This window comes from Musca vetustissima, unplaced genomic scaffold (assembly GCF_032173495.1).
Source record: "Musca vetustissima isolate MV318-11 ecotype Yass unplaced genomic scaffold, APGP_CSIRO_Mvet_v1 utg31364, whole genome shotgun sequence".
Lineage (NCBI taxonomy): Eukaryota > Metazoa > Arthropoda > Insecta > Diptera > Muscidae > Musca > Musca vetustissima.
Window position 1 is genome coordinate 4,436 of NW_026886228.1, and position 26,211 is coordinate 30,646.

The following is a 26,211-nucleotide window of genomic DNA, read 5'->3' on the forward strand; positions in this document are numbered from 1 at the left end:
GTGGAGGGTATTCAAAGTTCGGCCCGGTAGAACATAAGGCATTTTTAACTTGTTTTTATTCTTTTGGTAGTCCTTTCGAAATACTCCATTCCTAATTCGCATAATTAATTCTGTATATTTATAATTCCCCCCAAAAAAATCTGCACAAAATTATATCTATTTATTAGTCTAATTACTTCATAATTAAATATTATTTTCTTGGCTCATTATGCGTAACCAAAAAAAAATTGTCTCCTCTCTTCACTTCATTGAAGAATACCAATGGAATTTTCTAAGATATATTTATTATCTTAAATAATTCAAGCATATTTTTTCAACATTCTTCTTCCTGCTTCTTCTTCTTTACTTACCTTGGGCTGATACGGCACGTGACCGCGCCAAATCAATTTTATTTGCCACCAATATAATTGGCCGGGTCCTAATTAAATCCATGTCTTGCAGATGGGCAAGAATATTTTTGGCGCGTGTAAATGATTCCTTATCCACACAGGAGTAGACAACCAAGAAGGCATCGGCTTTTTCCAATTCGTCCTTTTTGGATTGTTGCATAATATGTTGGTGTTGTCGTTGTAGTTGTTTGCGGTGATGGTGTCGAAGGCGGAGGTGGTTTTCGTCAACGGAAATGATTTTGGGGAAAAGAATTTTTTTTTTGGAAGAAAACAAAGAAAAATACAAGAAGAGAAATTAGAAAATAATTAAGTTATTGTCAACAAAAGCATTTTTCGGCAGGATATTAATTTGCAGCCAGCTCCCCCTAAGGATAAATCGTTTTGTGCCTTTTCTTTGGGCTTTTCGCGTGCAATTGTCATTTGCGGAGATGTTCAGGGCTCAGTTGTTATTTTCGTGGCCAGTCATTTGTCTTTCGATTTTATATCGGGTTTGTGGTTTGGGTTGCAATTCAGCTAATGGTAATAAATTATGTGGGGTTCTTTTTGAATTAAATTTACAAGTTTTTGGTCATTTAGATGAAAAAAAGTGTTGGGAAAAGGAAATTTGGTGGTTGCCAAAGGACAAGAATACGAATTCGGAAAAGCGAAAAAAATATATGTTTAAAGAATGCAGACTTGTTGTGTTGATCTTAAAAAAATATACATTTAAAAAACCACGTCACTAATGGCCTCGGAAAAAATATTTTTTAAAAATCTACACTTGAAACAAATATTTGTTTTCAAAAAAACACCCCTTTTTAAAACCCATACCTGTTTGGTACTTAAAAAAATATTTTCGTTAAGAAACAAACCTTTTTGGTACTTCAAAAAAAAAATATTTTTAGTACATCAGAATTTTGTTTTATAAAATCCGTTTAATTCACGCAAGTTTGTTACTTTAACAAATATTTTTTTTTCAAAAATTCACCATTTATCGATCCGTGAAAAATATTTGTTAAAAAAGTGTATCCTACCATTCTGCAGCGACACTTTGCTTTTACGTGTCTCCAACTATTTTCATATTCATGTTCTATGATTTTTCATTCATTCATTTATTTTGATTACCGGTAAACGAAAAAAAAACAAATGGATTCATGAACAAAAAATTGAAATTATTATTATTTTCTTTCCGATTATATGGTCACGATTTAATTTTGTGTGCGTGTGTGTGGTTGCTGTTCTTTTGCGAGCAATGAACAGAGAGACAATCCCCCATGAAGAAAAATTACAATTGGCTATGAGCCAAATGCGAAAATTGTTCACAGAAAAACAAATAATGGACATCAGAGGACGATAGCTGACAACGAAAACACAACACAAAAAATTAAAATAAAAACCAGTAAGGAAAGTAGTAAAGTCGGACGGGGCCGACTATATGATACCCTTCACCACTTCGGGTATATTCAACAGATGAATCTTAATAGACGTCGCATTTGTGAAGGATCAGTAAAATGAAATAGGTCCCATAAACATATCTTTCTGCAAACTATATTCAATTTTTCATTTGATCAGATATAGAGTTGCTTCTTACAATGAGACAAAATTATGTAAATCAATTGAAAGCATATATCAGTCGGATACCCGTTGATTATTTGGATACATATCTGATAAACATGAGGAGTTTGGTGCACCATTTACTTCAAATCGGACGAAAATATTTATAAAAGCTATATTGAAATCTAAGCCGATTTCATCGAAACTTGTCACTGAATATCGGCCACATTTTTAATTCTTGGTGCATCATTTAGTTAAAATCGGGAGAACATATGGTAGCTCTATGCAAATTTGAACCGATTTCAATAAAACTTCCCACACGCTAGGTTATATAAACTATACACTGCGTATCATAACTATAGACGCACCCGTAATTCAATTGGTATGTTAGTTGACAAATAAAATGGACCCATTAAGTTATTGTTCACAATAAAACGATCAAAAACACATATTATTCAACAAAAATAATTAATTTATTCTTTATGGTTTCGCCGAATTCTGCACTTTCAAAATTGCTGGTGTTGCATAACTATAGACGCACTTTTACAAAATTAGAAAAATTTATTTTTTAAAACTTAAATAAAATAAAATAACTTTTATAAATAATGGGTACGGCCTCCCTTATTTTGAATAAGTTCAAAAATTTTATCCATCACACTGTTGATCAAAATTATTCGCAAGTCTTCATCGATTGACCGCCATTCATCGATAATCACTTCGTGGAAATAAAATAATGTTTAGTATTGGCTGTTTTCTGCATAGACACGACGAGGCAAGATTCCACACATGTTCTCGATCGGATTCTGGTCGGAAATTTTAATATTTTTCGATTTTAACCATACTTGAGTATGGCCACTTTTATGAACTGGTGCGTTGTCCTGCTAAAAAACGAGTCCTTGATTGTTGCTGCTTTCCCAAAATGTCAATAATTTGTCTTCCAAGACTTGAACGTACTCCATTGAATTCATCCGACAGCATGGAAATGTCAAATAAAGCATTCCGTGGCTATAAAATGCTCCCAATGTGGCGGTTACCGAAATATCGTTATTTCTTAATACGATATTTCGGTGGTGGTTCCTTAATGGCCTTGGGAGCATTTTATAGCCATTATTTGACATTTCCATGTTGTCGGATGAATTCAATGGAGTACGTTCAAGTCTTGGAAGACAAATTATTGACATTTTGGGAAAGCAGCCACAATCAAGGACTCGTTTTTTAGCAGGACAACGCACCAGTTCATAAAAGTGGCCATACTCAAGTATGGTTAAAATCGAAAAATATTAAAATTTCCGACCAGAATCCGATCGAGAACATGTGTGGAATCTTGCCTCGTCGTGTCTATGCAGAAAACCGCCAATATCAAACATTATTTTATTTCCACGAAGTGATTATCGATGAATGGCGGTCAATCGATGAAGACTTGCGAATAATTTTGATCAACAGTGTTATGGATAAAATTTTTGAACTTATTCAAAATAAGGGAGGCCGTACCCATTATTTATAAAAGTTATTTTATTTTATTTAAGTTTTAAAAAATAAATTTTTCTAATTTTGTAAAAGTGCGTCTATAGTTATGCAACACCAGCAATTTTGAAAGTGCAGAATTCGGCGAAACCATAAAGAATAAATTAATTATTTTTGTTGAATAATATGTGTTTTTGATCGTTTTATTGTGAACAATAACTTAATGGGTCCATTTTATTTGTCAACTAACATACCAATTGAATTACGGGTGCGTCTATAGTTATGATACGCAGTGTATAACATTGGGTCTTTGGTGAACATTTTACTTAAAATCTGACAAAACTATATATAGGAAATATATCTACATTTTAACTAATTTCAACAAAACTTGCCACACGTTATCTCATAATAACTTCTATAAGTTGTGCAAAATTTTGTGCCAATCGGACCCACCTGGGGGATTCGGTGCAGCATTTATACCTAACTTAAAGGTTATACTAAATTCATTACGATATATATATAGGGACTCTGGTTCACCATTTACCTGAAATCGGACGAAAATATATATTGGAGCTATATCTAAATCTTAACCGATTTTAACGAAACTTAACACACATCATTCTAGACTCAATTCAGTACGCTATGCCAAATTTCGTACAAATCGAAGGATATATAGGGGCTTTGGTGCACTATTTACCTAAAATCGGACGAAAATATATATGACAGCTATATCTAAATCTGAACCAATTTTTACGAAAATTAGCGCACATTATTCTAGGCTTAATTCAGTACGCTGTGCCAAATTTCTTGAAAATCTAAAGATATATAGGGACTTTGGTGCACCGTTTACCTTAAATCGGACGAAAATATATATGTGAGCTATATCTAAACTGAAGCGATTTTCACTAAATTTAACACACATCGTTCTAGAATTAATTTAGTACGCTATGCTAAATTTCGTGCAAATCGAAGGATATATAGGGACTTTGGTGCACTATTTACCTGAAATCGGACGAAAATATATTTGGGAGCTGTATCTAAATCTGAGCCGATTTTCACGAAACTTTCCACACATCATTCTATGCTTAATTCAGTGCGCTGTGCTAAATTTCGTGCTAATCGAAGGACTTTGGTGCACTATTTACCTCAAATTGGATGAAAATATATTTGGGAGCTTTATCTAAATCTGAAGCGATTTTCACGAAACTTTGACACATAATTCTAGGCTTAATTCAGTATGCTATGTCAAATTTCGTGCAAATCGAAGGATATATAGGGACTTTGGTGTACTATTTACCTCAAATCGGACGACACTATATATGGGAGCTATATCGAAATCTGAACCGATTTTCACAAAACATAACACACATCACTATAGACTTAATTCAATACGCTATGTCAAATTTCGTGCAAATCGACAGATATATAGGCACTTTGGTGCACCATTTACCTTAAATCGGATGAAAATATATATGACAGCTATATCTAAATCTGAACCAATGTTCACGAAACTTTGCACACACCATTCTAGGCTTAATTCAGTACGCTGTGCGAAATTTCGTGCAAATCGAAGGATATATAGGGACATTGGTGCACCATTTACCTTAAATCGGACGAAAATATATCTGGGAGCTATATTTAAATCTGAACTGAATTTCACGAAACTTTGCACACATTATTATAGACGCAATTCAGTACGTTATGCCAAATTTCTTGAAAATCTAAAGATATATAGGGACATTGGTGCACCATTTACCTTAAATCGGACGAAAATATATATGGGAGCTATATCTAAATCTGAACCGATTTTCACGAAACTTACCACTCATCATTCTAGACTCAATTCAGTACGCTATGTCAAATTTCGTGCAAATCAAAGGTGCACTATTTACTTTAAATCGGACGAAAATATATATGGAAGCTATATCTAAATCTGAACCGATTTTCACGAAACTTTACACACATCATTCTAGGCTTAATTCAGTACGCTATGTCAAATTTCGTGCAAACCGAAGGATATATAGGGACTTTGGTGCACTATTTACCTCAAATCGGACGACACTATGTATAGGAGCTATATCGAAATCTGAACCGATTTTCACGAAACTTAACACACATCACTATAGACTTAATTCAATACTCTATGTCAAATTTCGTGCAAATCGAAAGATATATAGGCACTTTGGTGCACCATTTACCTTAAATCGGATGAAAATATATATGGGAGCGGATCTAAATCTGAACCGATTTTTCCCAATTTCAATAGGGTTCGTCCTTGGGCCAAATAAATGAGCTGTGCCAATTCGAATCATAAATGCGACCTTTACTTTGTTTACAATTTATCATGGATAGACAGACAGACGGACGGACAGACATGCATAAGTCGACTTAAAAAGTGATTCTATGCATATTCTCAAAAGGAACCATGTGTCTATCTCGTTTCCTTTTGCCTGTTACAAACATATGCACAACGACATAATACCCTGTACCACAGTGTGGTGAAGGGTATAAAAAATAAATAGTCTTTGGTTTTGTACAAAACTTTTTTCAAATTTTGAATTTTGTAAAATTTTTTTATTAAATTTCGAATAATTACAAACAATTTAGAAAACTTTGCATACCCAGTCCATTCTCTGTTAGTGTATAGAACAATTGAAATCTTTCTTCTCCACTGCAAACCTCAGCAATTTGCAGCACTTAGAGAAATTATGAATATTTTAACAACAACAACTACTACAACAAATAGAGACATGCAAACATTATAAAATAATGTGCACAACAAAGTCATCACAACAACAACAAATGAAATGACAAATGGCATGTCCGTCCACCCCATCCATTTGGATATTAATTTAAAATGCAAGATGATTGTCGGATGAAAACTATGCCTGTTATGGGACCAGAAAACAATGTATGGGTGTAGTAGTTGCCTACACTAACAAGAGCTTAGGGGGCGAATAGAATATAGACTTTTTCGAAGGGGGTGTTTCCAATTTGTTTGACAATTTTAGAATAAAGACGTCATTAAGATGTTTGTGTGTGCGTTTTTTTGGGTTCCATGTTGTAGGTTACCAAATAAAAATGGGGTTTCCAAAAAATAAAAACAATAAAATGCATGATGGAATCAATCGGTCCGCCCCTTCTGGTACCTCCCCCATAAAATATCAAATTATTTGATATCCGATATGGTCCATTAAATAGTCATCGTAATATTTTTACAATTCCTGTCAGTATCCAGGTCCGCCATCTGTGGTACCTTCTCCCCACAATTTTATTTTTCATACAAAAACATATTTTTGGAATAAAAACGTTTTTATTGGACCAAAAATTCCGAATAAATTATTGCAAATGATTTTATTGGAAAATTAATTAAGAATTTGTTTAAAAAAATTGTACGATTTTTTTTTAAGGAAAGTAGTAAAGTCGAACAGGGCCGACTATATGATACCCTTCACCACTATGGGTATATTAAACAGGACCATTAACATGAAATTGGATGAACTAAAATATGTAATACTTATCTAAATGTGAATCGACTAAGATTAATCCATAAACATGTCATTCGTTTGTTACGCTATTCTATGCTAAATTTTGTACGATGAGCAAAATTTCATGTCAATCTGAAAAACATGAGGAGTTTAATGCACCATTTACTTAAAATCGGACGAAAATATATATGGAAGCTATTCCAAATATGAACAGATTTCTTGTCACAGGTTAGGTTATGCTATCAGCCATATATTGGTTCCTTGGTGCGTCAATTACTTAAAATAAATCGATAATATATAAGGGAGCTATATATAAATCTGGACCGATTTTCACGAAACTTGGCAAACATCACTCTAGGCTCAATTCAGTACGCTATGCCAAATTTCGTGCAATTCGAAAGATATATAGGGACTTTGGTGTACCATTTACATAAAATCGAACGAAATTATATATGGGATCTATATCTAAATCTGGACTGATTTTCACGAAACGTGTGTAGATGTCACTCTAGGCTCAATTCAGTACGTTAGGCCAAATTTCGTGCAAATCGAAAGGCATATAGGGACTTTGGTGTACCATTTACATAAAATCGAACGAAATTATATGTGGGATCTATATCTAAATCTGGACCGATATTAACGAAACATGGCAGACGTCACTCTAGGCTCAATTCAGTACGGCATGCCAAATTTCGTACAAATCGAAAGGCATATAGGGACTTTGGTGTACCATTTACATAAAATCGGATGAAACTATATATGGAAGATATATGGGGTCTTTGGTGCAGAATTTAAATAAAATCGGACGAAACTATATATGGGAGCTATATCTAAATCTGGACCGATTTTCAGGGAACATCACTCTAGGCTCAATTTAGTACTTCATGCCAAACTTCGTGCAAATCGGAAGGCATATAGGGTCTCTGGTGTACCATTTACATAAAATCGGACGAAACTATATATGGGAGCTATATCTAAATCTGGACCGATTTTCATGAAACTTAGCAGATGTCACTCTAGGTTCAATTCAGTACGCTACGCCAAATTTAGTGCAAATCGAAAGATATATAAAAATTTTGGTGCACCATTTACCTTAAATCGGGCAAAACTATATATGGGAGCTATATCTAAATCTGAATCGTTTTTTTCCAATTTCAATAGGGTTCATCCTTGGGCCAAATAAATGAGCTGTGCCAAATTTCATCCAATTCGAATCAAAACTGCGATCTGTACTTTGTTTACAATTTAAAATGGACAGACAGACACACGGACGGACATGCATAAATCGACTCAGAAAGTGATTCTATGCATATTCTGAAAGGTCTATCTCGATTATTTTTGCCTGTTTCAAACATATGCAGAAATATATAATACCCTGTACCACAGTGTGGTGAAGGGTATAAAAATAGATTTGGAGGTCACCCAATTTTAATTTCCAATGCCCCATGGAAATCAAAAGAAAAGTTTAAGGTCATTAGGGGTTAACAACTTTGAAATTATGCAATTATGTGCTTTTTATGATAAATGTGTATATTTAATTTTTCAGTTTTCGCGTGGTACAAATTGTAAACAAATCAAAGTTATAAAACTATTTTCCATTTCGTTTTTTAATTTTTATGAAATCCATAAATTTTAATTTATTGCTAAATACAAATTCGACGAATACATTTAAAGCTATTTTAACAATTATTTTTTTGTATTTTTTTTAAATTCGCTGTCATCATAAATTTATTGATAGTTTTGTTTTCACTTTTCAGATGCTTGCGAGAGTGTGTGTAGAAAACACAGTAATTAATAATAGATTAATACTGACACACATTTGTTTGAGTGTCTGGGTGTGTTTCACAAATTCGAAATGGCAAAGATGTTTGTCTGCCAGTCTATATATGCATGTCAATCACATAAAATTAGCATTTGAGAAAAAAACAAATGGAGAAAAATATTGATTTAAGAACCAAGAAGAACACAACTAAGAAATAGTTTGATGGCGACAAACTTTTCAAATTTTCTGTTTTTATTGTTGACAAATTTGTGTTTTTTTTGGCAAATTATTTATTATATTGCCGCTTTAAACAAATGAGGGGGTTGACTGCAAAGACTCATAGTATTTTTTTTATAAACTTACCTTTGTTTCACGTTGATTTATTCTAAATTTCAATTCGGATTCAATATTATTTAATATAATTGAAATGTTTTGTTCATTTTCGTCACATTCTGCAAGAGAGAAAAAGGAAGAGGAAGAAGATAATTATTATTCGAATCAATAAAAAGATAAATTTTGAGTTAACGGTTTACATATTTTGTATAGTAAATATTGTCAATAAAATATTTTCTATGACATTTTTGATAACAGATTTTCTATAACCTCCACATGAGATGGAGTGAATATAAAATTAAAGATTATTTTGCAACACCTCGAAATATTCGTTGCAGAAAGAACCGAGACAGTACCGTCCACTTGCTATGTGTTGAAGGGTTTATTTGCAATTTTTTATCGATGCTATGGCAAAAAGTCATTAAAAACCCTGTCATTGAGCCATAATGTAATGCGACTAAAATTTGGCATAACTTCCACCTACAGAACTTGTCCAATTTTAGATAATTCTATGGTCCTAGGGTTATTTTCCTACCGATGTGACAATTATTTGAGATTATTGTTTTTCTTCCCAGAAAATGTTCTTTATAGGCCCACATTTTGGTTAATGCTTATTTATACCATTAATTTTTCAAATGTAGACCCAGGCTGAGGGTCTATAATTTGATATGATTTCTTTCTCAGAGATATTGTCATAGTCAGTGACTGAAATTTGGTAATCCGGGTTTTTGGAGGCTATGCAGAAAAATATCAATATAGATAAAGGTTTTGCCTTAACCGCCAGATAAAGGTCTTATCCCATTCTCGAAATTTTGAATATTTTTGCACAGTTCCCAACAAAGCAACTGTAATTTGACATTCCGTTTTTTGGAGGTTAACAAAATTTCAATATGACCCATACTTTTATACCGTTCATCATACTGTGGTGCAGGGTATTATGTCTTTGTGCATATGTTGGTAACAGAAAAAGGATTTATCAGAAATGCATAAATCCTTTTTTCTGCCCGTCCATCCCTGTATTTTTGGATAAAATTTGGCACTGGTCACTTATTTGATCCAAGGATGAAACCTATTGAAATTGGAGAATATCGGTTCAGATTTAGATATAGCTCCCATATATATATATATATATATATTCGTCCCAATATTTGTCCAATTGAGACAACATTTTGCACAGCGTACTGAATTGGGTTCTGATTAATGTATGTAAAGTTTTGTTGAAATCGGTCCTATAACTAAATCTAAACCGATTTCGACAAAACTCATATGTAGTTTCGATCGATTTTATGTAAATAGTGCGTCAAACAGCCATAGTTTCTCAGATTGAGACAACATTATGCATAGCGTTTTGCAATTGGGGCAGGTTGTTGCATGTGAAGTTTTGCTGAAATTGTTTCAGATTTAGATATAGCTCCGATATATATTTTGGTACGATATAATGTAAATGGTGCACCAAACTCCCAATATGTGTCCGATTGAGACATAATTTGGTTCAGGATAGCTTCCATATATTTTTCATCTGATTTCTTCTAAATGGTGTAACAAATAAATAAAATTTTTTCGAACCTAGAATAGGTGTACTGAATTTTGTAAAATATATATAATGCAAATATTGCTGCAGCATACCAAATGGTTGCTTAAATACGTCCAGATTTGCATATAGCTCCCATACGTAATATTGCTCGATTTTATATAAATGGTACACCCAAGTTTGTCCGATTGACATGTCATTTTTCATAGGTTTCAGAAATTTGTTCAATATCTGTGTTGTTCACACATTTATTTTTGTCCGATTCTAATTCAGTGGTCCCATGTCTGTACTATGGATATTGTACATATGAACATATCTTGTATGTATACGTACAAAGTGCTGAGGGCATCATATAGTCGGACCGTCCGACTTTTGAATTTTCCTTACATGTTTAAAATAATTTTCAAATAAAAGTCTCCGTTTTGGGTATTTTGAAGATAATTACTGATTTGACTGAAATTTGACATTCCGGACAGGATGATAAATATTTCTGCAGAATATTTTCTATACATATTGATATATCCTCAATAAAAATTTACAGTCCCGTTTTCGATATTTAAAAACAGTGAGCGGAGCAATATAGTCGGATGGGCCGACCATATGATACCCTACAAACTACCACGGAACTCTAACTTTTGCGTATGTTTATTTCGAGCCTGGTCAATATTTCGTGATATTTGCACCCTTTTGACCGACTAGAGATCAACAGCACATCTTCCTTACACTGACATATTTTCCGAACATCCCAATATTAAATACATCCCTTTAATTACTTGTCCAGATTCCCTTCACCGTGGGTTGTGTTGTGGTTTTCGGCTTGTGGCCTATATATTGACTCGAAAAAAAATTAGTTTTCGGTCCACTTCATCCCAAAATTTTAATCTGATCATCACCGAAAATTATATGCGTTGTCCATGACCATACCTGGATCCTCAAGGAAAATTTCAAAGCGATCAGCGCTATATTTCCGACCTCTAGTATGGTAAAGGTTTATTAAATAATATCTGAATACGTAAGCAGCTGTAAATATTTATGTGTAACTCGCACATCCGAGTACATACGACAATATATTTGGTATCAATTTAAAGGCAATAACTCCTCTTGGATATACTATCAATTTATCGGTCCATTTGGCCCGCTAAATATTGACCGATCTTTATCAAAACATGCAATGTTTAGGCCATAATTGTGGCCTCAGGAGCGCCCAGAAAATCTGACAAAAATAATGTTTTTGGTCCATTTCATCCCCTAAATATTAACCGATTTAAAAAAAAAAACAATAGGGGTCTTCACTGACCAGAACCCATCATAAATGCAAAATTTCGTGACGATTGGTCCATAACTGTGGCTTGTATCGTGTTTACAAATTATAATGGACAGACGGACGGACGGACACACATGTCTAGATCGATTCAGCTGGTCGAGATATGACGATCGGTATACTTAAAGGTGGGTCTAGGACCAATATTTCGCCTGACCAACCCTGACAACATAGTTGTGTAGGGTATAAAAATTACTCCTGCACAAGTTTTTTGATGTAGATCCATAACACCCATATAGAGACGACTTGCATAAATTTCGGTATATTGAAGGAGCTTCTTTCATAGCTTCTCTCATAAAGGCCTTTACCGATTTAAGGAATATTGAATGAACGTCGCCGCTGAACTTATCGACAGCAATATACATAGTAACCCTCGTATTGCACCCTTATGATATGGTTCATGGTTCACATATAAAGATCCTTATCGTTTTAAGGAATTTTGAATCGGCTCAACTTATCGAAGTTTCTAATTGTTGATGATAAATATTCGCATATTAATTCGTACCCAACTACCACGGAAAAATAACTTTCTGCATCCCTGCCTGGACAATATTTCTTGACCGATGAGAGGACAACAGCTCGTCTTTCTTACTCTGATTTATATTTTCCGAATTTTGTTTTCCCGTGGTGAACATTTACGCCTTAGCATTAAAATTTCGTAATTTTGTCACAGATAGGTCCTGCTGAATATGGCCACAATTTTGTTGTAATGTTCGACTTATAATTGTGGCCTCTAGAGTGACTAGTAAAATAGACAAAAATAAAGTTTTCATCTCCAAAAAATATCATCCCCTTACCATCGAAAAATATAGTTGCCGTCCTTGACCATAACTGGAACGGCATGTAAATATCGTGATCAGCGTGATATTTACCCCTTCTAATGTGGTAATGGTGATACTAAACAAATTCAAAATACGTAGATCCCCTTTAAATAGTTACATATAACACACATCCGAGTACAGGTGTAAATAAATACACCCTAAAATTAAATTTTTGCCATTTTCCACACACAAGTATAGGTCCATTTGATCCTTCAAATATTGATCGATTTCTTCCTGGTCAGATTCCTTTCTCCTTGAAAAATGTCGCGATGTTCGGGTAATAATTGGGATATCATATAGTCAGACCGTTCGCTTTACTGAATATAATATAATTTCAAAATTTCGAAATGCGTTGCTCTTCCAACCATTTGCCTATATGGTTTCTCCTAGTTATTAATAAAAAAACTCCCACCTTTGTGTCTCGTGTACTTTCACTTGAAATCTAAAAACAAACATCGTTAGTTTTTATTTCCCCTCATCTTCGTTTCTCTGCATATCTTTTACCCACCCATTATGAAATGTGAATAATTTAACATGTTTCCTCTTTAATCACCGAGACGCATTTACACTTGTATATAAAAAAAAATATTAATATAATACTTTCCCTTCTTTTCTCTAGCCCATACCGAACCAAGCACTACCTATAATTTACCGTACTACCGCCTCCAGCAACCTGATTATTATGATTATCCCATTTCCTTTCATTTCGAGAGAATAGCCTCTCAGCATTTTTTGCATGGCCTAGGAGGCTGTGCAAATGGAAATACACGTAACTTTGTCTGTCTGTTTGTGTCTCTTTGGTGGTGGTGGTGTGTGTGTGTGTTTGAGCTTATTTCATAACAAGTTCTTTTTTTTGTTCCACTTTACCTGGTCCATCGTATGCATTAATACAGTCTGAAGTGCGAAATTGTGAAACTAATGACTGTTTGCCCGAACCCGCTGCGCCCAACATCTCCACGTGATAGACATCAACGGGCGCCGGTGTATTAACGCCCTCCTGCATATCCATGTCGGTACAGCCGGCCAGAGCACCAATGCGTGGATGTATGGGACTGACAGGAGCCAAGCTATTGCTGCGTGAACGGCGTCGACGAAAGGAGTCACCACGATTGATGATGCCTAAGGAGAAGAATAACAAGAATAAAAGAGAACAGATTACAGAAGGTGAAAGGGAAACTAGCGTATAATATAGAGCAGTGTGTAACGACAAGCAAACGAAGTAGACGGCGTGGGGGAAACTATTGAAAAGATGAGTGAAAAAAATAAGCTGACAACTAAAATAAATAGCATTTGATGACTATAAAAATTAGATCAATACTTAAAATAATAAAAATACAATTTGTCGCCTGCACAATCATGGTGACGATGACGCGGACCATGATGTTGATGATGGGTGATGATGACATGACTGCTGATGTCAAGGGCCAACTGAGGCGTGGATTTATTAAAGAATATTTTTCAAGGGCCAACTGAGGCGTGGATTTATTAAAGAATATTTTTCAAGGGGCCAACTGAGGCGTGGATTTATTAAAGAATATTTTTCAAGGGCCAACTGAGGCGTGGATTTATTAAAGAATATTTTTCAAGGGCCAACTGAGGCGTGGATTTATTAAAGAATATTTTTCAAGGGCCAACTGAGGCGTGGATTTATTAAAGAATATTTTTCAAGGGCCAACTGAGGCTTATTAAAGAATATTTTTCAAGGGCCAACTGAGGCGTGGATTTATTAAAGAATATTTTTCAAGGGCCAACTGAGGCGTGGATTTATTAAAGAATATTTTTCAAGGGCCAACTGAGGCGTGGATTTATTAAAGAATATTTTTCAAGGGCCAACTGAGGCGTGGATTTATTAAAGAATATTTTTCAAGGGCCAACTGAGGCGTGGATTTATTAAAGAATATTTTTCAAGGGCCAACTGAGGCGTGGATTTATTAAAGAATATTTTTCAAGGGCCAACTGAGGCGTGGATTTATTAAAGAATATTTTTCAAGGGCCAACTGAGGCGTGGATTTATTTTTCAAGGGCCAAAGAATATTTTTCAAGGGCCAACTGAGGCGTGGATTTATTAAAGAATATTTTTCAAGGGCCAACTGAGGCGTGGATTTATTAAAGAATATTTTTCAAGGGCCAACTGAGGCGTGGATTTATTAAAGAATATTTTTCAAGGGCCAACTGAGGCGTGGATTTATTAAAGAATATTATTCAAGGGCCAACTGAGGCGTGGATTTATTAAAGAATATTTTTCAAGGGCCAACTGAGGCGTGGATTTATTAAAGAATATTTTTCAAGGGCCAACTGAGGCGTGGATTTATTAAAGAATATTTTTCAAGGGCCAACTGAGGCGTGGATTTATTTTTAAAGAATATTTTTCAAGGGCCAACTGAGGCGTGGATTTATTAAAGAATATTTTTCAAGGGCCAACTGAGGCGTGGATTTATTAAAGAATATTTTTCAAGGGCCAACTGAGGCGTGGATTTATTAAAGAATATTTTTCAAGGGCCAACTGAGGCGTGGATTTATTAAAGAATATTTTTCAAGGGCCAACTGAGGCGTGGATTTATTAAAGAATATTTTTCAAGGGCCAACTGAGGCGTGGATTTATTAAAGAATATTTTTCAAGGGCCAACTGAGGCGTGGATTTATTAAAGAATATTTTTCAAGGGCCAACTGAGGCGTGGATTTATTAAAGAATATTTTTCAAGGGCCAACTGAGGCGTGGATTTATTAAAGAATATTTTTCAAGGGCCAACTGAGGCGTGGATTTATTAAAGAATATTTTTCAAGGGCCAACTGAGGCGTGGATTTATTAAAGAATATTTTTCAAGGGCCAACTGAGGCGTGGATTTATTAAAGAATATTTTTCAAGGGCCAACTGAGGCGTGGATTTATTAAAGAATATTTTTCAAGGGCCAACTGAGGCGTGGATTTATTAAAGAATATTTTTCAAGGGCCAACTGAGGCGTGGATTTATTAAAGAATATTTTTCAAGGGCCAACTGAGGCGTGGATTTATTAAAGAATATTTTTCAAGGGCCAACTGAGGCGTGGATTTATTAAAGAATATTTTTCAAGGGCCAACTGAGGCGTGGATTTATTAAAGAATATTTTTCAAGGGCCAACTGAGGCGTGGATTTATTAAAGAATATTTTTCAAGGGCCAACTGAGGCGTGGATTTATTAAAGAATATTTTTCAAGGGCCAACTGAGGCGTGGATTTATTAAAGAATATTTTTCAAGGGCCAACTGAGGCGTGGATTTATTAAAGAATATTTTCAAGGGCCAAACTAGGCGTGGCTTTTTAAAATAATATTTTGTGAGAAGCCAATATAGGGGTGTATATTTAAAAGAATATTTTATCTAGGGCCAACATAGGGAGTACGCTATGCCAAATTTCGTGCAAATCAAAAGATTTCCAGGGACTTTGGTGCTCCAATTACCTAAAATCGGCCGAAAATATACATGGGATCTATATCTAAATCTGAACCGATTTTTACGAAACTTGGCAGACATCATTCTAGACCTTATTCATTGCGCTGTGCCAAATTTCTTGCAAATCAAAATATTTTCAGGAATTTTCGTGGACTATTTACCTAAAATCGGGCCAAGCTATATATGAGAGCTATATCTAAATCTGAACCGATTTTCACGAAACTTCACACACTTCATTCTAGACCTTATTCATTACGCTGTGCCGAATTTCGTGCAAATCGAAAGATATATAGGGAATTTGGTACACCATTTACCTTAAATCGGACGAAAATATATATGGGTTCGTCCTTGGGCCAAACAAGTGAGCTGTGTCAAATTTCATCCAATTCGGATCATAAATGCAACCTGTACTTTGTTTACAATTTAACACCAACAGACGGACAGACGACTCAGAAAGTCATTCTATGCATATTCTCAAAGGGAACCATGGGTCTATCTCGATTATTTTTCATGTTACAAACATATGCACAAAGACATAATACTCTGTACCACAGTATTGATGGGTATAAATATACTTTATCTAGGGCCAATACAGACGTGAATTTTTATCTAGGACCAATATAGGGTTGTATATTAAAATGATACTTTATATAGGGGTTTTTTTTTTAAATAATATTTATACCCTACACAACAATGTTGTCAGGGTATTATAGCTTTGTGCAGCTCCAAAATTTTGTAACGCCGCGAAATATTGGTCCGTCTGTCCATTATAATTTGTAAACACGATACAGACCACAGTTATGTACCAATCTTCACGAAATTTTGTATGTAGGATGGGTTCTGGCCAATGAAGACCCCTATCGTTTTTGGGAAAAATCGGTTAATATTTAGGGGATGAATTGGACCAAATACTAAATTTTTGTCGGTTTTTCTGGTCGCTCCAGAGGCCGCAATTATGGCCCAAAACATCGTGAAATTTTGCATGGAGAAGGGGATCGGGCCAAAGAATAAGCATGCCTGTTTTGATAATGATCGGTCAATATTTAGCGGGTCTAATGAACCCTAACATTTGTGTAAAAAATGACAACATTTGTATTCTATAACGTATATATTTACCCCTGAAGGACATAGACCAGAGAAGTTGATATTATACCCAAGAGGAGTGGTTGATCTTTAAATTAATACCAATTATATTGTTGTATGTGATCGGATGTGGGAGTTACACCTAAATATTTACAGGTATCTCAGTATTCGTATATTATTTAGTAACCTATTAATCGCTCTAGAGAGCGGAATTATACCGCTGATCGCTTTGAAATGCTCCATAAGGTTCCAGTTATGGTCAAGGACAAAGCGTATAATTTTCGATAATTATCAGATAATATTTCTGAAATGAAGTGGACCGAAAACATAATTTTTTGTGTTATTTTCGAGTCACACAACCCACGGTGAAGAGAATCTGGACAATATCTGCACTGAATACTCGTAATATTCGGAAAATATGTCAGTGTGAGGAAGAGGTGCTGTTTACCTCTAATCGGGCAAGAGGATGCAAATAGCACGAAATATTGCCCAGGCTCGGAATAAACATCCGCAGAAATTTTGAGTTCCGTGGTAGTTGTGTAGGGTATCGTATGGTCGGCCCCGTCTGACTATACTACTCCGCTCACTGGTTTTCATGTGCCATTGTAGGCGTGTATTTTTAAAATAATAACTTTTCAGGGGCCACTCTAGGCGGCAATTTTTTTAATAATAATGGCGTGGATTTTTATGAAATATTTATTCAACAGCTAATATATGTGTGATTTTTTTATGGCCCAAATTTAAAATTTTTTAAAGAATATTTTTTCCAATCGAGACGTTGTCTTTAAAAGAATATTTTTGGAACCACAATATGCGTGCCTTTTTTAAAGAATATATTTTTAATGGCCAATATAAGCACACATGTGGGCCTGGCATTTAAAATAATATGTTTTCAAGGGCAAATGTAGTCAAATGTATAATAATAGATTTTCAAGGCGTGGATTTTTAAAATAATATATTTCAGGGTCCAGTTTAGGAATGGATTTTAAAAATTATATTTTTTCAAGGGCCCATATAGGGGTGGATTTTTACAATCATATTTTTTAAATATTTTTCAAGGCACATATTGGCATGGATTTACAAAATAATATTTTTATACCCTTCACCACACTGTGGTATAGGGTATTATGTATTTGTGCATATGTTTGTAACAGGCAAAAGGAAACGAAATAGACACATGGTGCCTTTTCAGAATATGCATAGAATCACTTTCTGAGTCGATTTATGCATATCCGTCCGTCCGTCTGTAGATGTTAAATTGTAAACAAAGTACAGGCCGCATTTATGATCCGATTTGGGTGAAATTTGACACAGCTCACTTATTTGGCCCAAGGAAGAACCCTATTGAAATTGGAGAAAATCGGTTCAGATTTGGATATAGCTCCCGGATATAGTTTCGTCCGATTTTAAGTAAATGGTGCACAAAAGTCCCTATATATCTTTCGATTTGCACGAAATTTGGTACGGTGTACTCAATTGAGTTTAGAATCTCGTGTGCTAAGTTTCGTGCAAATCGGTTCATATTTAAATATTGCTCCCGTATATAGTTTCGTCCGATTTTAGGTAAATGATGCACAAAAGTCCCTATATATCTGTCCATTTGCACGAAATTTGGCACGGTGTACTCAATTAAGTTTAGAATCATGTGTGCTAAGTTTCCTGTAAATCGGTTCAGATTTAGATATAGCTCCCATATATAGTTTTGTCCGATTTTATGTAAATTGTGCACCAAAGTCCCTATATATCATTTGATTTGCACGAAATGTTGCATCGTATACTGACTTGTGTCTAGGAGGATGTGTGTCATTTTTCGAGAAAATTGGTTCAGGTTTAGATATAGCTGCTATATAAATTTTCGTCTGATTTAATGTAAATTGTGCACCAAAGACCCTATATAATCTTCGATTTGCACAAAATTTGGCATAGCGTACTGAATTCAGTTTAGAATGATGTGTGCTATGTTTCATAAAAAATCGAAATGATGTGTGCTAAGTTTCGTGAAAATCGGTTTAGATTTGGATATAGCCCTATATATATTTCGTCCCATTTAATGTAAACGGTGCACCAAAGTCCGAATATATTTTTCGATTTGCAGGAAATTTGGCATAGCGTACTGAATTGAGTCAAGAATGATGTGTGGAAAGTTTCAAGAACATATGTTCAGATTTAGATATAGCTCTCATATATATTTTCGTCTGATTTTACAATGTTTGTCCGAATAACACGAAATTTTGCACAAGGTATCAATTTGAGACTTGAATGACGGTATTTTTGTTGAAATTGGTGCCGATGAAGACATAGTTTCTATATGTATTTCGAACGGGTGTCTGATTGAAATTAAATTTTTAATTTAATTTCAATTTTTGCTATAAATCGTTTTCTAAATCTACCCGAATGAAATTAAATTTAGTATGTTCCTTCGAGGAGAACATTCACATGCAATTGTAAGGATACATATGTACAATATACCCAAAGTGGGGAAGGGTATCATATAATCGGTCCAGTTCGACTTTACTACTTTTCTTACTGGTTTCAATATTGGCCGGGGTTTTGTAAGTAGAGGAAAATCTTTGATATAGCCTTCAGAGTCCGAACATATGTATGGTTTTTTGAATTGAGGAGAATGCATAAATTTCGGTCAGTTCGAACATAATGCCATTATTATTTTGTTTACTATTGGCCTCCAATTAAAATCCATTTCCAAATTTTGTTGCCTCTTTCAATTTAAATTAACTTTGTGTTTTTATGAACATGTTGAAACATGTTCTATCCTAAATTGAAATTTTTTATTTAATTAAACGATTGGCAATATAGAAATCGCAAACTGGGAAAATCCCAAAATCAATTTCATTTCATTTGAAACACCAAAAAATACGATGGACGTGAGTTGAGGATTATCACTGACGCCATAAGATTCGTGTGTGTGTGCATTTGCTTGTTGTCTAATATAAACAAGGAAAATGTTTTTGTATACGAATTCTCTAAACAAAAAACGAACAAAGTAAATAAAAAAAAAACATTTTGCAAAATTCAACCATTTGGAAAGTCAAATAAAATTTGTATTTTTATTGGCATAAAATTTAAATTGCAATGGGCATTTGCGAATGAAAAAAAATAAATCGGTTGCCAAGTGTTGATGAACAAAGTTCGTATTTTAAAAAGGCATAGTTAATCTTTGCCAATGACTATTTTAATACCATACTTCACACTGTGGTACACAAGATTCAGCCTAGAATCGGTTCAGATTCTGCTATAGCTCCCAGGTAGGAGGTCTGAGTAGGGAAAAGTATATGCGAATAGTGATTTCTTGTCTTTGAATTAAGGATTAAAGATCGTACAAAAGAAGGATATATTTGACAAAAATATTTCTCATTCGATTTGACTGAAGACATGTCAGTTCAAATATGTCATGAACTTTGGAGTTGCCATATCAAAATTCAACACTCTTTAACTCAAACACTTGATCTATGATTTCATAATATACTTGCCAATATATTTCATCCCCTCTCCCTTGGTCATAAAATAAATTTTGTCTCATAGAAATATTATACCGAGTACTGTAAATTATTTCACATTTCAAAATTTAAACCAGTAAGGAAAGTAGTAAAGTCGGACTGGGCCGAATATACCTTTCACCACTTTGGATATATTGTACATATGTATCCTAACAATTGCATGTCTATGTTCCCTCTTTCTCCAACCTATCTTAACTTTAATTTCATTCGAGCAGATTTAGAGCCGCCTGCGTAACATGGGGAAAATTTATGGAAAACGATTTATAGCAAAATTGATACACTCTATTCGGTACGGCGCGTTGTTAAAAATAGAATCTATATGTGGGAGATATTTCTAAATCTGAACCGATTTTCACGAAAATTAACACACATCTCTCTAGACTTAATTCAGTACGCTATGCCAAATTTTGTGCAAATCGAAGGATATATATAGGAACCTTGGTGCACCATTTACATAAAATCGGACGAAAATATATATGGGAGATATGTCGGAATCTAAACCGATTTTCCTGACACTCACCACTTATCATTCTTAATTCAGCACGCTATGCGAAATTTCGTGCAAATCGAAGGATACAAAGGGAATATATATATATGAACTATATCTAAATCTGAACCGATATCCACGAAATTTAACACACATCGTTTTAGACTTAATTCAGTACGCTGTGGTAAATTTCGTGCAAATCGAAGGATATATAGGGACGTTGGTGCATCATTTACATAAAATCGGATGAGCATATATATGGGAGCTATATCGAAATCTCGACCGATTTTCCCGAAACTCACCACTCATCATTCTTGACTCAATTTAGAACGCTAAGCCAAATTTTGTGCAAATCGAAGCATATAAAAGGACATTGATGCACTATTTACCGAAAATCGGACGAAAATATATATGGGAGCTATATCTAAATCTGAACCGATTTTCACAAAATTTAACACACATCGTTCTAGACTTAATTCTGTACGCTATGCCAAATTTCGTGCAAATCGAAGTATATATTGAGACTTTGGTATACCATTTACATTAAATCGGACGAAAATATATATGGCAGCTATATCCAAATCTGAACCGATTTTCACGGAAAATTAACACACATAATGCTAGACCTGATTCATTACGCTGTGCCAAATTTCGTGCAAATCGAAAGATATATAGGGACTTTGTTACACAATTTACCTTAAATCGGACCAAAATATATACGGGAGCTATATCCAAATCTGAACCGATTTTCAGGAAACTTGACACACCTCGTTCTAGACTTAATTCATTAAGCTGTGCCAAATGCTGTGCAAATCGAAAGATATATAGGGACTTTGGTACACAATTTACCTTAAATCGGACGAAAATATATATGGGAGCTATATGCAAATCTGAACCGATTTTCACGAAACTTTGCACACATCATTCTAGACCTAATTCATTACTCTGCCTCAAATTTCGTGCAAAGCGAAAGATATATAGGGACCGTTTACATTCCAATTTCAATAGGGTTCGTCCTTGGGCCGAAAAAGTGACCTATGCCAAATTTCATCCAATTCGGATTATAAATGCGACCTGTACTTTGTTTACAATTTAACATCGACAGACAGACGGACGGACATGCATAAATCGACTCAGAAAGTGATTCTATGCATATTCTAAAAAGGAACCATGTGTCTATCTCCTTTTGCCTGTTACAAACATATGCACAAAGTCATAATACCCTGTACCACAGTGTGGTGAAGGGTATAAAAAAACTAAAAAAATTTCTAGAATTGTTTACAATATAAACTTAATTTTTTTCCTATTTCCCATTAATATAAAATCTTACACAACATTTTTATTAAAATAAAATAACATCATAAAATATCTTATCTGTCTACCATCTATAGCAAACCCCAAAGATTTTTATATATTTATAGACAACATGAAAATGTAAATATTTATTTTGTATAAGTCCCTTTTGACAAACCTCCTCCTCGACCAACAATCAAATCTTATGTCTCTGACTTTTTGCAAGAAAAAAAAATATTATATAAGAGACAATCAAGGAACGACAGACATATGATTGATTGTAAATTATTGTTACCATTTTGCATGAAAATAACTTAATATGATTGAGTGAATGAACGAGTGAATATCCTTTGTCACGAATATGTAATCCCCTTGAAATGAAAGGCTTTCCATAAGACATGAATGGCAGAAATCTGTGTTACAAGAATTGTAAAAAAATCCCTAAGGGGTTTTTGTGAAAATTACGAGTAGAAAAAATCTGTAGGTGGAAGAGGATAAATGAAATATGTGTTTATTATGTAAAATAATTGTGAGACATTTATTGTATGAAGTTAAGGTAGTGAGAGGTGGTTTGCAGAATGAAATATATGAATATTGTTGCGATTTTCTGTGGAAAATATTAAAATAATAAAATTTTCTAAAGAAAATTGTTCTATTATCGTACTGCATGAATCCACTCATTTTTATACCCTTCACCACACTGTCGTACAGGGTATTAAGTCTTTGTGCATATGTTTGTAACAGGCAAAAATAATCGAGATAGACCCATGGTTCCTTTTGAGAATATGCATAAAATCACTTTCTGAGTCGATTTATGCATGTCCGTCTGTCCGCCCGTCCATGTATTTTTGTTTACAAAGTACAGGTCGAATTGATCATCCGATTTGGATGAAATTTGGCACAGGTCACTTAATTGGCCCAAGGACGAACCCTATTGAAATTGGAGAAAATCGGTCCACGTATAGGCATTGCTCCCATATAAGGGTACCCCCTTATTCGTTGAAATTTGGTACTTTGAGTTCTTATTGGGTAGCAAATCTCCCTACCAAAAATCATAAATAAAGGTCCATTTTTTCGGATAGCCCCCATATAAGGGTACCCCCAATGATCGCATCTTTCGACCGAATTCGATGAAATTTGGTACTTGGAGTTCTTATTGGGTAGAAAATCTCCCTTGGACTCGTTTTATAACTGAATTCTCTGAAATGTTGTACATTGGGTTCTTATTGAGTACCAACTTACTCCACTAAAAATTATAAATATAGGTCCAATTTTTCTGGTAGTCCCCCCAAAAATTTTGGTATTTTGGGGGTTCTGATCGTATTTTTCGACCGAATTGACTGTAATTTAGTACGTCGAGTTCCTATTAGGTAGCAAATCTCTCCACTATCAATTATAAACATAGGTCAATTTTTTCGGGTAGCCCCCATATAAGGGTACCCCCAATTTTCGGTATTTTGGTTTGGGTTCTTGAACCAAATCCTTTTTATACCCTTCACCACACTGTGGTACAGGGTATTATGTCTTTGTGCATATGTTTGTAAGAGGCAAAAATAAACGAGATAGACACATGGTTCCTTTTGAGAATATGCATAGAATCACTTTCTAAGTCGATTTATGCATGTCCGTCCGTCCGTCCGTCTGTCTGCCTCTCTGTCTGATGTTAAATTGTAAACAAAGTACAGGTCGCATTTTTAATCCGATTTGGCTGAAATTTGGTACAGCTCATTTATTTGGCCCAAGGATGAACCCTATTGAAATTGGGAAAAATCGGTTCAGTTTTAGATATAGCTCCCATATATATTTTTGGCCGATTTTTGGTAAATGGCGCAACAAAGACCCTGAAAATCTTTCGATTTGCACCAATCGATTTGCATAGCGTACTGAATTATGTCCAGAATGATGTGTACCATGTTTCGAGAAAATCGGTTCAGATTTAGATATAGCTCCCATAAGTGACCTGTGCCAAATTTTATCCAAATCGGATCATAAATGCGACCTGTTGTTTGCTCACAAACATGTATGGACAGACGTACGGACAGACGGACATGCATAAATTGACTCAGTAAGTGATTCTATGCATATGTTGGTCTTGTAAACGTGATCATATGACTGATATAGTTCCCCATTATTAATGGCATACCTTCCCTTTTATTATGAAAAATATATTTTTTAATAACACACCCGAACTAGGAATGTCAAAATATTCCGGGTTCCTGATGGGTGACTCCATCTTTGGCATAGCACGAACTTTGGCATAGCGTACTGAATTACATTTAGGATGACGTGTGCTAAGTTTCGTGAAAATCGGCTCAGATTCAGATATAGCTCCCATATATATTTTCGTCCGATTTACGGTAAATGGTCCACCAATGCTCTTATATATCTATCGATTTGTACGAATTTTGGCACAGCGTACTGAATTAAACCTAGAATGATGTGTACAAAGTTTCGTGAAAATCGGTTCAGATTTCGATATAGCTCCCATATAAATTTTCGTCGGATTTAAGGTAAATGGAGCACCAAAGTCCCTGTGTATCTTTCGATTTGCACGAATTTTGGTATAGCGAACTGAATTACGTCCAGAATGATGTGTGCTAAGTTTCGTGAAAATTGGTTCAGATTAACATACACCTTCTACATATTTCGTCTGATTTACGTAAATGGTGCACTAAAGATCCATAGCTATTCCGATCTCTGGCAAGTTTCCTGGAATCAGTCCAAATATATATATATATATATATATATATATAGCATAACTTCCGTATATAGTTTTGACTTATTCATATTAATTGTACACCAAGTATGCAATGGGTGTCTGATTGAGATTAAATTTTAAACAATGCAGCATAGCCCTTGTCAAGTTTGCTTTAAATCGATTCACAAAATTTAGCATAGGTTGCAGAATGACATGTGTAGGGATTGATATTAGTCGGTTTAGATAAAGACCACATATTTAAGTTCGTTTAATCTCGTGTCAATGTTCTTTCGAAATGTCGACGTCTTTTAGGATACATATGAAGAATATACCCAAAGTATTGAAGTGTATTATATAGTGGGCCCAGTTCGACTTTACTACTTTCTTTACTGGTTTTGAATAAATTTATGATCCAAGATGCATTTTTACAAAGAGGTGGTATTCCTGACATTAGATGGGTTAAAAACTAGTTATGACATAGTTGTCCATTCTTGGAATTTTAGTGCTTTCGGAATCTTTGAAGACAAAAACTTTTTGCGCAAATCTTTTTTAGGGGTTTCCATTTTGACGTCCACATTGGACCTGTATGTATTTTTATGGTTCAATCCTCATTTTAAGAAATGATATAGCTATATATAGGTATTTCGACATTATAGAGAATAAGTGCTGGTCCTTTCCGCTCTGATCCATCATAGGTTATTATGTCATATAGAGGGAAACAATTTGGATTACATGTTGTCTACTTAATTATGTGCGTCAAGTATGCTTTAAACCATTTCAGTTTAGATGTAGGTCCAATATATTTGTCGTATTATTTTGAAACTGGTTTAAGTTCATTTTTCCTTTCATTGAGATATTTAAAGGTTTGGGTTGATTTTTGTTTCTAAAATATTGTTATGTAATATTAAATTTGTTTGTGGCTTTGTGCCTTCAACATGATAGTATATATGGAAAACCAAGATTTGTACCAGAACCTAAAATGGTTTTAGACCACTTTCAAAATAAACAACTTATATAATTTATTCCGATTTTACACTCCAAAGACACTACGACTTCCAATTGGCAT

At 34.5% G+C, this 26,211-nt stretch overlaps 1 protein-coding gene across 1 annotated transcript in view; it reads right to left on the reverse strand.

Moving 5' to 3' along the window:
* Positions 1–350: 350 nt before the first annotated feature.
* The window catches only part of LOC133333769 (uncharacterized), a gene marked incomplete at its 3' end in the record, with an annotated part of 64,525 nt that continues 38,664 nt past the window's right edge, over positions 351–26,211 (reverse strand). The window contains exons 4-6 of the mRNA XM_061542060.1: positions 13,510–13,761; positions 9,000–9,088; positions 351–531 (exon numbers count right to left, since the gene is read on the reverse strand). Of these exons, the coding sequence (XP_061398044.1) occupies positions 351–531; positions 9,000–9,088; positions 13,510–13,761 (522 nt within the window). The remainder of the gene's footprint in view (positions 532–8,999; positions 9,089–13,509; positions 13,762–26,211) is intronic.